The sequence below is a fragment of the Mercenaria mercenaria genome, chromosome 7 (assembly GCF_021730395.1).
Source record: "Mercenaria mercenaria strain notata chromosome 7, MADL_Memer_1, whole genome shotgun sequence".
Classification (NCBI taxonomy): Eukaryota; Metazoa; Mollusca; class Bivalvia; order Venerida; family Veneridae; genus Mercenaria; species Mercenaria mercenaria.
Genome location: NC_069367.1, coordinates 464754 through 479225, shown reverse-complemented (window position 1 = coordinate 479225; position 14472 = coordinate 464754). Strand labels below are relative to the sequence as shown.

The 14472-nt window shown below is 35.7% G+C and overlaps 1 protein-coding gene across 1 annotated transcript; it reads right to left on the bottom strand.

The window, feature by feature from the left end:
* Window positions 1–4391: 4391 nt before the first annotated feature.
* LOC123555155 (uncharacterized) lies at window positions 4392–6750 on the bottom strand. Its single transcript, XM_045345809.2, has 4 exons — window positions 6728–6750; window positions 5974–6220; window positions 4874–5053; window positions 4392–4659 (listed from the first exon to the last, which is right to left on the bottom strand). Exons 2-4 carry the CDS (start codon window positions 6092–6094, stop codon window positions 4490–4492), a joined length of 471 nt encoding a protein of 156 aa, XP_045201744.2. The 5' UTR covers window positions 6095–6220; window positions 6728–6750; the 3' UTR covers window positions 4392–4489.
* Window positions 6751–14472: the final 7722 nt, after the last annotated feature.

Sequence of the window (14472 nt, the reverse complement as noted above, 5' to 3'; positions counted from 1 at the left end):
ATGTCGGGTCAAAAACTAGGTCACGGGGTCAAATCAAAGGAATAGCTAGTTAACACTTTAGAGGCCACATTTATGACCATATCTTAATGAAACTTGGTCAGAATGTTAATCTTGGTGATCTTTAGGTCAATAGGTCAGGTGAGCGATACAGGGCCTTCATGGCCCTCTTGTCTTTATTTTGACAATACTTATTTCAAAGCCTGACAGAAGTATCCAGTACTGTTATTAAAAGTTGTTATTCACAGTTCAGCTCTATTTCTTGTAAGGATAAAACAAATTATGTGATCTGTGATCATTATAAATGTGTATACAGATAAACCTTAAACATGTGAACATTTTATTCAATAAATAAAGTGTAATGCAAGTCTTTGCAATGTGTATATAAAAGCAAAATTAGGATTTGTTTTACGAGTAATTTCAGAATTACACTTAACACAAATAGAAAAAAATCAAGCCTGCACAAGAAGGCTAATATGTCCCCCTAGACTAAGCTCTTAACCTGCCGTGGTGCAAATAGATTGTTGATGTGTGTCTGTCTGTTAAGTCTTGTTAACAGTGAGTTGCAATCTAGTACTTTTCAGTTTGTATGATTTTTAGCTCACCTGAGCACTGTGTGAGCTGATGTGATCACCTTAAGTCTGTCATTGTGCTTCTCAACAATTTGCCTGTTAACACCCTAGTAGACAGTTTTTTTTAAAATGTTAAAGGGATGAGTTAAAGTCTGATCGATTCCCGATTGAGGCAGTGCCTTATTTCATATTAACGAATTCCTTTCTATAGTCAGTATCATTAAGATTCTATTTCTTAGCCTTATGTCGCCTTTCATGCGGTGTGATAATCTACCCCGTATACCATTTGTACGATATGGCAAGGTTCTATTTCTCTGTCATGGCGACTTCAACATTGCTCGATCATGTACCGGCTTGGTCAGTTTTTTTGTTTGGTGTAACGTCGCACCGAAACAATTTAAGTGATTTATGGCGACTTTGCAGCTTTGATGGTGGAGGACGAATCCAGCTGCCCTTCCTTGCATTATTTCATCAAGAGTTGGGACCTGCGTAGAACCACAGATATTCCGTTAGCCAGCTTGATGGCTTCTTCATATGAATCATTCAACGCCACGAGTGAGGCTCGAACCAGCATCAGTGAGGGGCAACTTATTTGAAGTCAGCGACTTTAACGACTATGTCACGGAGGCCAATAAACCTGTTTTTTTCTATTTCTCTGTCTAATTCGTGAGATATTCCTTTTTTAACATCATTATTACTGTTATCTATGTATACTAACTCTAAATGTGCCGAAGTCAACGCAAAAATCGTATACTTCAGTCATTTTATAGAGAGTTGCCAAGACAACAATGTATGTTAAACAGAAACCCAGAACACAATTTGGCTTATTTTACTGGTTTGACATAATGTTACGTTCTTTTTCTTTGCAACTGCAGCTAATTTTCAAAGCGGTAATATATATATATATCCATGATGTCGTTTGGACAACCTTTAACATAGCAATGCTTGGCGTAGCATTTTCAGTGGAATGGCCACTAGAAAGTAGAATTTATCGCTTTGTCCGTCTGTCCGTCCTTTCCAAAATCACTCTGCAGTTTCAAATGACGTGGTACAATCTTTAAGCATCATATTTCTATGAAGTAAGCAGTCTCACAGAGACTGGCTCAGATGCCCGTCTCCAATTTAATAACACTTTGTGTATGTTTAAGGCGTATTACACCTGACTGCTCTTGTAAATAGATTAATGCTAGATATGAAACACCTGTGACGCCTTTTCCTCAAACATAGAATAATGTATAAAATGAAGTAATATTTCCGTAGAAACTGATGATAAGTAAGATCATTTATTCCATTAAATTACTTATCTTTTGGTAGTCTTAACCTCTATGATCAGTTTTGTAAACATTTAAGAACTAAACGCTATTTTTGAGCTTATACGGGTTTAAACCACATTGGGTCTTCTTGCAAATCCATGAATCCATTGCAAATCACTAGCAGCTTTCAATTCTTATAACTTTAGTTTATGGTAGCTTGCTACAAAAATGAGTCATATGTTTTCCATGAGTATCGGAAAATCAAATGAAATGTCAAGATATCGATTTTTTCGACATCTAATCAGCACAGCAAAAAGGACCCATCCGCATTCAATTGCAATTCGCACTCCGATGAAATTGCAATTCCTGGCTTTTATTTAATAGCTCACCTGAGCCAAAGGCGCAGGATGAGCTATTTTGATCGCTCACCGTCCGGCGTCCGTCAATCCGTCCGTCCGTCCACACTTTACTTTAAACAAATCTTTTATCTTGTCTTAAACCATCAGGTCAGTTTTGATAAAACTTCACAGGAATGTTCCTTGGATGGTCTTCTTTAAAAAAATATTCAAAGACCTGAAATCCATATAGAACTCTGGTTGCCATGGCAATCGGAAGGAAGAACTTTAAAAATCTTCTTGTCCCAAACTGCATGTCATAGGGCTTTTATACTTGGTATGTAGCATCATCTAGTGGTCCTCTACTAAGGTTTTTCAAATTATTATCCTAGGGTCAAATATGACCCTGCCCTGGGGGTCACATGGTTAACATAGACTTACATAGGAAAAACTTTGAAAACCTTCTTGTCCAAAACCAAAAGGCATGGAGCCTCAGTTTTTGGCATGTGCCATCATCTAATCGTCCTCTATAAAGATTGTTCAAATTATGCACCTAGGGTGAAAAGAGGCCCCGTCACGGGGGTCCTAATTTTATAAAAATAGAAAAAGTGGAAATTCCACAGGTCGCTCAACACAACAAAAACGAAAATGTTGCAGGCTCGGTTTGATTGAGCCTGTTCATGGACGGTAGTGGAAATGCATGCTACCGTCCACGCCCTCTAGCCCCGGGTTGAGCAGAACTCAACATTTACACATGCTAAAAGTACAAAAAACAATTTAGAGACATCCGCAGATGTGTTCATACGGCGGTGCACATGGAACCTTCAATGCTACACTAGTGTGTAATTCCATGAACAGCGGCGTATGGTCCCCAGTTAAAATAAGGGGTTTCCCCCAAAACGAGAAAACAATGAGCAGAACTAAACAACTGGAATTTAAAAAGGGGGGATCTGAGGTTATGGAGCCTGCATATCACGGGAACTGCCAAAAGAAAAAATTAAAAAAGCAGGCACCATATCCAGGGGTGATTAAAAAAATACCCAAAGCTATGAAAGCGGGAGTTTTGGGAACCACCCCAGGCCGAAATGTACATGCTGAGAAACTAAACAGTACCATAACACGACATAAAGTCGTGCTGAACGATCTGAGAAGATAGACTTATATAGGAAAAAATTAAAAAATTCTTGTCTGAAAGCACAAGACCTTGGCCTTTGATTTTTGGTATGTTACATTGCCTAGTGGTCCTTTACCAAGATTGTTAAAATTATGCCCCTAGGGTGAACAGAGGCCCCGCCCCGAGGGTCACATAGTTTTTATATGAGTGATATAGGAAAAATACTTAAAGAATTAACTGATCATACTGTTTAATTATAATTAGGAGTCACTTAACAGTAACCTTGACCTAATGACCTGCTTTTTCGTTTTTTTAAGATTAAGCCTTGAAATTTGGATGACTTGTACAGTTTTGCACACCGAGCTTTAAACAGACTTTCAGTGACCATCAATGTGACCTACTGACCTACTTCCTTGTTTACTAAGCTACAGCAAAAGGATTTGGACCACCTGTAATATTTTTTTTTAAGTTTGAAAAGTAATTTTTTGCCTAATCTTTCCCTTGACCCACACTCCTAATTTTCCTTGTTTTTTTTTTTTTTTTTGAAGTGTAGCCAAAAAATTTTTTTCAAGAAAAAAACACATTACTCTGGTGAGCGATAAAGGGCCATTATGGTCCTCTTGTTTATTTTATTGTCAAAACAAGTGAACAATTATACAGTTGTGTCGATTCAATTTATGTCTTTACCGTCAGAAAAACAATTAAATGTTCTATTTGAGGTTCAACGTACAATTCCGAAAGATCGTTTCAAAGCCATTATGTTCATGTGTGTTTTTTTTTGAATGACGTCAGATTACGTGTTCAATCTCGTGGAATGCACCCTCATTGATAATATTAAAATTATTGTTGTTTATATCAAAATGAACGCTTTATTCTTTTCACACAATAGTAAATGTAAATATTCATTCATAAATGATAGCACGGGACCCCCGGTGTAAGGCAAGCTATTCTTACATTCCAGACAGTCTTTTTCCCATGTTTTACTGGGTGCTTGAAAACCTCGTCTTCTTTCATCTAAAGAAGTAACATGACTCTCTGGCTATCAATTATCAATAAATGCGTATATTCATACCCTTATACAATAAAATAGTGCGTAAAATAAAACAAAAAACAAAAAACAACATTTTTTTTTTCTACTTTTATTATTTGAAGAATAAGGTATGCAAGAAAAATGAATCTTTAATGTTCATACTAGTACTATTCTGCATACGAAATCCATTACAGATGTTCGTAACTGCGACTTTTTCTCTTCCTGTAGTACCAAATACCGCCTGCAGTAAGAATGATAACAGCCAGACCACCAAACACACAGCCTAGCACAATACCAAGCTTTGAGTTATCCGTTCCACTATCGTTATTATTGGTATCGGCGTCACATTCCAACACGTCTGAAACAGAGTCAAAGTAAATTATATCGACGATAATGAAAACTAAACCCCGATAACAATAATCATTTTGATATTGAGGCAAACACAAGGATCAACATGTGCTGATGGTATTACTAATGATGATAATTGTTTAGAACAAGAAACTATTTTTTCATTTGGGATATACGACACACCAACGCAGTACAATATATATTGAATAAGCGAAGGAATATACCTTTACTTGTGAAATCTGCGGAGTTTGTGTTTCCAAATGCTCTATACTGCATTTTACTGAGTTTTAGTTTTACATCCTTTCCAACGTTAAAGGTTTGCTCGGCCTTGCATTTAAATGATCCATCAGTATTTCCTTTGAGGCTCCCAAATGCACCATACGTATCAGCACTTCCTTGCTTACCTACAGAACAAGTGAATGTTTGTAGAAATTGTGATTCAGCTCTGATACAATTCAAGTTAAATGTGGAATTTAAAAGAAATGGCTAAATCCAATTTGAAAACCTGAACGTCTAATGCTGCGCTTGACAAAATTGTTATGCTGAAATCACAATGAGTAATACCTCGGGTGCACATGTATGGGCGGCGGTTACCGCCAAAATTAGTAAATATACAATCCATTCATAAACAAGTCAGTGAGTGCAGTGCATTTCAGCGCCATCTAGTCTAAAACTCAATCCCGTCCATTAAACTTGCATTCAACGCATTGTATTTTGAAACCATTTAATACAAAACTTTATTCCAACCATCTAAACATAGACCGATGCATTAAAAAACTTGTTGCAATGCACCGTACTATGAAATTATCCAACAAAAATTGATACCATCCAGCTCAATGTCAAGCCGTTTAACACAACATGAGTACGTGCAATGTAAAATGAAATGATTTATTAGAACTTGACGCCGTCTAATGCATATTGAAACCGCTTTGTGTAATTAAGAGCGGTGTATAATAACTTGATGCCATGCACTAGTTACTAATTTACTAATTTTGGCGGTAACCACCGCCCATACACATGATTATAATTTCAGGTACAGACAGTTTGTAAACCATTGGATATGACGTTTGACAGTGTGACGTAATAAATGTGACGTACTATTAGTGTTGGTTGACGTTCTCTCATGAAATAATACGACTCCAAGCACGCCTAAATCTTACAAGGTGCGGCTTGACCTTTCAAGAATGTGAGAATGGTTATTTGCAGTCTGTGACTTAACCATAAACGGCTACAAATAAATCTATCAAACTTGAATTTCATAGGATTTTTTGTTTTTCAAAGCAAAGCTCTCTTCACATATAAAACACTTTACAAAGAAACAAACCTGGATTCTTTGCGTTGATAAAATGTGGGTCAACCACATACGATAGTGTCAGCTTTTTCCATGTGTAGGCATTTCCGTCTGCTGAAAGTGTCTTTTCTCCAACATTCAGAGTGTCTTTCATAATTACAATATCTACAACCCAAGCTGGATCGAAAAATGTAAGCGTTATTTCTTGTGCAGTGTTATTTAAGTGACAATTTCCTTCTGTGTCCGCATTATAAGGTACAGAAACTCGTGCAGTCCCTGCCTGGGAGAAAAATGTAAAGCAAACGTTAATGCGTCACCTGGGACAAAAGACATACACTTATAAAATAGAAAAAAGTGGAAACTTCACAGGTCGCCCAACACGACAAAAATGAGAATATATAAGAATTGTGTAAATTACTACCAGACATATAGTCATGAGTACATTGCATGCGAACTATATCAATGCCGCAATTAAATTCGTCAAACAAACTACTTAAACCTTTAATCTAAATCTTTTGAAGCATGAAATGAAACCCAAAATAAATAATTCCAAACTCGGGTTGACTGTGCCCTGCTTATAAGAACAAATGACAAGTGCAACTCCCCTAAAGACGACGGCCTATACTTCTAATATTTGGTTTCAAAATTGATCCATCATTATAAAATATCTATATGAAAAACAATTTTATTAACTTGTATTTTAATACCAAATAGATCTACTGATAAAAAAAAACAATCCCTCTTTTATAGTTAAAAACAACTTGCATTGCCACATAGAAAAACTCACCGTATTATCTTTTTTCGGGTAGTTAATTTTCCCAAACGTTAGGTTTTCCTTCCAGAACAATGCACACAATATTTTTATTCTTTACTACATACTTCGGCACTGCTGGTTCCGGTCCGTCGTTGTTTGTCCCGGTGGAAATATCTGGTTTCAGTGTGAGGTTTTGTTGTTGTTTCTACCCCTAGGTTCTGTTGTTGTTGTGCCGTGGAAATACTGGTTTCATGGTGCGGTTTCCGTTTTTGATTCTACGCTAGGTTCTGTTGTTTTTTTTGTATTGGTTTTTCACTTGTTGGGATATGGGTCGTAGCGTTTTCCGGTTTCGTTTTGTTTCCGGGTATATGTTCAGTTGTTATGGTAACGTTAGAGGGCTCTGTTGATGTTGGATTGCTAGGTTTGTGTGGATCCTGCTCAATTTAATTGCTGAAAAAAATAATTTCAAGCGCAAGACATAAGTAAAAATTTTTAAATGATAAATACTTGCTATCAGGTTTTGTATACCCCCATCCCAATCCCCAACCCCCAAAAAGGAGAGAATATCACAAGTAAAATCTGGTTTAACTTTTTACATTTCCCCCTTCGTAACAAAGCTTTATTTTCTGGATCGACGGTAGAAAATTATATGATTGCACTTAATGTTTGACCTTGACAGAAGCTTGAAGCTTACTGAAATCCTCGAGACTTTTTGAAATAGCACAATACATTTTGGTTGTTTTTTTTGTTGGAATTAACAGCGGGTGTCCAATGAGAAAAGTAAAATCGAGGTCTAGAACTAGCAACAGAAAATCTTTAAAAGCTTTTAACTGATTAAGGAGGTTTTTTGATCGTTTAATCTTTTTTATATTATAAACCCGCAATTGAAATTCCTAGAGATATTGTTCGAATGATTTACCTGGACCAAACGAATCTTTGGTAAAACTGTAAGCTTGTGCTCGAATGTTTGATATTGCCCTTGTCCCTAAGAAATGGATTGTTAAACAAGAAGAATAAAATCTTGTTCTGAATGGCATTCGTAGGAATAATTGCTGTTGACACATGTCCACATGTAAATCATTGTAAATCTTTCATTTTCAATTGGTAATGTATTATTTACATTCCTGAAATGTTTTTCAGGTTAAATATAGGCAACGCGCATGCGTATTCTCCAAAACTGTCTCTGGAAAGGGAAACTGGTAATTTTTCTCCTGACGGAAAAAGAAAGAACCTCAAGATGGAGTTGGACTTGAAGAGAGAATCACCGCATAAACTAGATCGGTTGACAACGGTGGCACCATTTAGGTCAAACTCAGCTGTCGAAATAAAAATGGGCAGAGATGCAATTAAATGGTCAAGTTACAAGTACAGAGCCTTACTAATACAAAATGCGCAACAGTTAATGTATTGACTGACCTCTACAGATGACGTAGAAAATAAACACAAATAATCGACAACGACAAGACAGACAGGACAAACATAAAATTAAGGAAGTCAGTGGGTCACGTCTAGGGGGTAAGGCCGAAATTTTTGTTTCCTGTAATGGGTTTGGGTCGAAAAAAATTTAAAATTTTCAAAAGCAACATTTTGTAACAAATATGAAATCAAAAGGTATAATAAAAAAATAAAACGAAAATCTACGTAGCGTTTTGAGAAAATGGGTGATGAAAAACAAGTTTACGGGCTCACAGCACTATATGGCTATACTGAAAAATAATAAACCGTTTGCAACGCTTTACTTTTTCCTACATAAACCCTATAAATGCGGTGGATCTGTAAACCTTTGTGCGGCGAGCAGCTTTAATTAAGAAAAGATTATTTAACAACATCTCGCCTGGGGTGCATTTCCTTTCGTTACATTATATTCTAAATAAAATGTTGCCATTTCGAGGGGTGAATGCGAAAGAGTTCTAAGTGCATATAAATAAAGAAGCATTCACCCCTCGATTGCTTTTATGGCTGTTTATAAAAATGAATACTCAATCACCTCCGTTTCGTTTCCATCTGTATATGTTAAGTTGAATGTCGCATCTATATCAAGCAGAATGCATGTTCTATTTTGCCAACAAACACAAAGTTTTCTCCTTCAACTGGAAAGGAGAACGCATACAAATGTATTTAGCAAAGTAATTTTTCCATATACCCGTACCCACGCCATGTACCCGGATAATCTTAACTCTGTCAGCGACCCTAACTCAGTGCCAACATGGCGGATGTAAAGCCGATACAACTTTGTTTTCTGTGTAATTACGATGTATAAAGGAATGTTTCTGTTGTTACTCACATTTCACTGTGAGTAAATCAATTATTTACTAATTTCGCGTTCCTATACTACAAAAACAACAACACAACAGGTTTTAGGTAACAGGCATTAGTATTTGGCAGCATTTCAATCGAGAAAGGCAACGCAAGTATAATTAACTCAAGTTTCATCGACAAAAGCGACGCTCCCATAATTCAATGATCAACACCATAAACTGCACGATCGCAGTTAAGTCGGTAGTCAACGCAATAAGCGGCACGATCATATTGCAATCGACAGTTACACTACAAACGTCAAGACCACAGTTTAATAAACAGTCAACGCCACAATCACAGTTCAATCAACGGTCAACTCCACAGACTGCACGATCACAGTTAATCGACGGTCAACGCCACAAAAAGCACGATCACAGTTCAGTAAACGTTCTACACCACGAACTGTGGGCCCCCTTTAATGGGGTCGACTTTTAACACGTGACCACGTACCATAAGACGGACCTCAGTTCAAAAAAAGGTCACCCCAAAAACAGCACGCCACTTTATCAACCCCAAACCCCACAAAACGGTACAGCCACAGTTAAAAAAAACGGTCGACGCCAAAAACTCAGGGCCCCCTTCAATCAAGGTCGACGCCCAAAGGCACGCCACATTTCATAACGGGCGCCAAAAAAACCCGCCCCAGAGCTAAAACGGTAAACGCCAAAAAGGGCAGACCCAGTTCGACAACCCCCAACCCCACAAAAGGGAAAACCCCACAATTTTATTGATAGTCAGCGCTAAAATGACACATCACAAAGCCCATGTAAACTTTAAAAAATCAAACCTTATCTTTTTTTTGAGCCCATTTGCATACTCTTTAAAGGGGGAATAACTTTTAATAATAATGATCGTTTGGAAATTCCTCACAATACACGGAAAATCACAAATCGTCCACATTGCCCACTTGTCCTGCCAAGTGAATCATTTTTAAAACTGATTTCCCCTTAAAAAACCCAAAAGGGTTCTGATTTGTGTTTTAATTTGAAAAGGGCTGAATACTTTAATCTCCTGAAACAATCATTTTTTTGCATTTTAAAGAACCTGAAAACCTAACAAAAAAAAAAAATTAGCCCTTGATCATTTATTAATACAAATATATGTTTTGAATATGACATGCTTTTTTGGGGCAAAAATTAAAAATTTAAATTTGTGCAAAAAAAATAAATGCTTAAAAGCTTTCTAAAATGAACACGTTTAAAAGTACCTATGTGTAAGAACAAAATTTTCAAAAATACTGACTGACTAATTTCATAAAGAATTACCCCAAAAAAAATCTTCTGTGACAAAGTTCTGTCCCCTTATAACCACCGATCAAACTGTTCACTGTCTACAAATTTTAAAAGTAAATCACTGAAAAAAGTTAAAAGTTTTAAATTTAAGGTTACTGAAAGTTTCCGCTGATTTTTAAATTTAAACCGTCTTTTGGGGGTTTAGATCCCCATCACCATGTCTTTTCCAAAGAGGTTTTTGTTCCGGGAAATTTTGCACTAAAAGTTGCGCCACCAAACGAAAAAAATAATCCGAATAACTTTGATCTAACCCCGAGCTGATTTTTTTTTCAAATAAATTCTCTGACTCAGAATAATAATGGCTTTTTGTTTTACGAAAATCCCAAAACTTTTTACTACTAAAAAACGAATGTCTGAAAAGATACTCCAAGCCCTTAATTAAAAAAAGCTGCACAAAAATCTATCCAAAAAAAGTTACAAAAAGTGATTTTTTTCCCCTGCCCCAAAAACTCATGCTGACCATCTCTTATATATCGTCTTTGATTTTTCTTTTGATAGAACAAAAATTTAAAAAAAAATTTTGAATGTTCCATGTTTTTAAAATTTTAAAGTCCTTTCTAAAAAACCCAAAAGAAATGAAAAAAAGTTAAAAAAGCCTCAAATCTCCAGCGTGAAATTTTCAAAAGCAAATTTATTTCTAAAGTCGAAAAATTTCCAGTTATTTTTTTTTTTATGAAGGTTTAAAATTTTCCCTCAAGCACCTTCTAAAAAAGTTTAAGCCATTACAAAAAAGGGATTAGAAATTTCGCCTTTAAGAAATGCCCATTTTTATAGCGTAAAAAATGATTTCTTTTTAGTTTGCTGAAGAAGTATTTGTTTTTTGCCTAACGATAAAAAATTAAAGCTACCGGCCCGGGTAAACCGGAGGGATAAAAATTTCTTTTTTTTGCACCATGATACGAATTACTAAAGCAGTTTAACTGACTAGGTAGACTTTCCTTCTGATAAAAAAAATTCTTTAAACTTCTAAAACCCCAAAAGGGGGCGACCGGGATTACTACTTTTATCCAAACATCACCCCATCGTTGGTTTAAAAAATCCTGTTAAGAATAATAAGAAACAAAATGCGCTAATTTTTAAAAGAAACATGATACATTATATAATACAATGGCTAACTTCTCAGTCAAACGCAGTTTCCCCCTTATTGTCACACTCTTCCCTGAAACAAATCTTTTTTGGTAAATTTTTCAACCCAAAAAATAGTTTTTTTGAATTTACCTTAAATGTAAATACAAACTATTTCAAAAACTAAGTATTTTTAAAAAAAATCTTTTTTTATTGTTGGGGCCAAAAAATGGGGGAAAAAGGGGACGATGGCCAGTACGGAGCTATCAACGTTTTTTTTGCTTGGAAAATAAAATGATGATAACTTTGGGTTTAAACCTGGGGGGTTACCAACCAATATTTCATTTGCCATTTAAAAAAAAAAGGCATAAACATTTTCTGAAGAAGGGGTCCGTAAAAGGAATTAACCCTTTGGTAGTTTGGTTTGTAATATTGCGAAACGACTATTGTGGGGGCCAAAATTTGATCAAAAAACTGAAAAATTATCTGAACAATATCATAAAAAAACCTTTTTTGCTAAGACTATCACAACTGTGTTTTTCGTTTTCTATCATGAAACTCAATATATGCTATTGAAATGCAAAAAGAATGAGCCGCCCTTGTCGTGTAAGTCGAGCTTCATACTCCCCTTTCTCAAAATATGTGAAATTTCGATTATTGAAAACCCAGCCCAAAAGTTTTTTCCTTTTTAACTTTTAAATTAATTTTTTGCGGGAATATTTATGCCAAAACTCTCTCCTGTAGAACTCGCATTTTTTTCATCTTCTGCCCAAAATTTATGGGAAAATGTTGATTACATTCGACTGTAAGTGCCCGCTGACTAGATCCCCGAGTAACTATACTAAAGGTAGGGGTTTCAAAAAATTTTTCTAGCAAAGGGGTGATTTTAGCGGACTTCCCAAAAAGAATCCCCTGAACACTTTTTTTCTATGACCTTTTCCTGTCCCAAAACCCCTTTTTTTAAATGCCCTGTAAAACATTTTACCCAAAAAAGAGCGCTACACCAACACAGGACCATGGAAATGATTTTCCCAAAAACCTCGCTAACTTTCTGCTTAGAAAAGGGGGTTAGAAATTGATTTGAAACCTCAAAGTATTTTTAATTCTTTGCGGTTCTTCAAAAAACCTTTTTAAAACCCCAGACAAAACCTACCCTTCTAATCTTGGCGGGTTGAAGACGATTTTCATGTTTTAAAAAAAACACTTTATCAAAGTTTTTTTTAACAAAAAAGCTTTTTTTGTCCCAATCAAGGGTTTTTTTTTCCCCCCGCCGCATAAGAAAAAAAAACAATTCGTAAACCAGCAATCTCCATATTTACCAAAGGGGACGAAGAAATTTTTTGAAAAATAAAGGGAGCGCGCTTAAAACCCAAAACGCCAGAAAAAAACGTAAATTTTTTTTTTTCCCCATACATTCAAGAAAAACCTAAAAAGATGGTGTTTGATTAACAAAAAGTGGTGTATCCTGATTTCCAATAAAATTTTAAAACATATAACCACCAGGGATCAAATACCCCAAAGAAACCTTGAAATTTTCAAATTTTGTACTTTTTAAATACGTTTTAAACACTAAGGTCAAAAATTGGCGTTTTTGCCTAAAGAATTTTCAGCTACCAAGGGCGACATTTTTTTTTGGGGGAAAACCGGAAAAGCTTTTTAAAGATAAATCTTGAATAGCAGTTTCAAAAAAAATTTTTTTTTTAAAGAATTTTTTTTTTCATCTAAAAAGGGGGGGGGTTTTTTTAAAAAATTGTCCCATTGTCAAAAAAAATTTAAATTTCAGTACTAAAAAGGTTGAATTGATTTTTCCAAAATGAAAAAGATTCTTTCAATCATTTTTTAAAAAAATTCAAAAGTCTTCATATTTTTAAATTCCAAAAAAAATATTCAGAAAAGTAAATTTGTTGGTTTAAAAAAATTACTTATCATCTGGGGGAAAAAAAGTCGTGGGGTTACGTTGGGGGAATTCGGAATTACTTACTGGCTAATCTGAGGAAACCCCCGGGGTCCCTGTTTTGCTTCCCCGAGGGGTTTGTATCCACTGGCACACCTTTCAAATGCCCCAATTTGCCCGCTCTGTGCGCCCGCTTCACGCGGGAAGTTGCGATCGAAGGTCGTTTTCCCCAAGGGCTGCTTGTCCTGACGATCTGCTAAACCTGTTTTTAAATTTTTGGGAAACAAAAAGTTCAGAAACATTTTAAACAATTTTACTTTAAAAGCTTTTTTTTGCACGCCCCTCTGCGCCCCGATTTTGCGATCACTCGGAAATTGTCGCGACTAAGCTTTTCATATTTTTTCGATGGGACCCACCTGCTCCGACTTCTGAAATGGGGAGCCCTTATTCCGGGGGGGAAAATAGCTTTTTTTTAAGTTCTTCGGAATTTTACCCCTGTCTTTTGTCCAAATTTAAAATGCTCTCCCAATGTTTCTACTTTATCTAAAAAAGGATATTAAATTGTATTGTCTTTTTTAGAAAATTTTAAAAGATAGAATGATTTTCTTTCCCTTTTTCAATGGGGGTCCGTCATCCATCCGACCCTTTTTTCGGGGTTCGAACTTGTCTCAAATAACCTTTAGCTCATTTAAAACTCAATTTGAAACATTTTCTGGTGGCGCAAATTTCGGCGTGGTGAATTTTCCCGGCCGAATTTATACCAACAAAAAAAACTTTTGTTAACTGCCAAATACCTACCCTGATGTTGCAAAGGCAAAACCCCCAAATCCAAAAACCTAAGAAATCCCTCAATCGAAAAAGAAGCGCAAACTACAAACTTGAAAAAAAGACGTTTTAAACCCAAAATCTGCAACCAATCTATAAAGCGAAAAAAAAAAATTTTTTATTATATCTATCTCCTTTGCAAGTGTATACTATTTAAAAATGTATCATTTTAAAAATATCAACTTGGGTTATTCGGGTGGAAAAACGAGGAACGAGGCAATTTTTTAAAATGAAAACTTTTACAAAAATCTTTAAAAACTTCTATGTTTTTTGATGCCTCGACTTTTTTGTTGTTTGAAAGCAAAGATTACTGTTATGGGCCCCCTTTTACCTTTTGTTAAACCCCTTCATGTTAACAATCAGTTCAAATGTACTGCCGAGAAAAGGGAAAAAACCTAATTTTG

What these genes read in the sequence shown, in the direction of transcription:
- LOC123555155 (XM_045345809.2), bottom strand. Translation starts at nt 6,094, where the DNA reads ATGAAAGACACTCTGAATGTTGGAGAAAAGACACTTTCAGCAGACGGA. An exon ending in TATCAACGCAAAGAATCCAG is followed by an intron (nt 5,054 to 5,973) that starts GTTTGTTTCTTT and finishes CTTGTTCTGTAG; the next exon opens with GTAAGCAAGGAAGTGCTGAT. An exon ending in CGCAGATTTCACAAGTAAAG is followed by an intron (nt 4,660 to 4,873) that starts GTATATTCCTTC and finishes ACTCTGTTTCAG; the next exon opens with ACGTGTTGGAATGTGACGCC.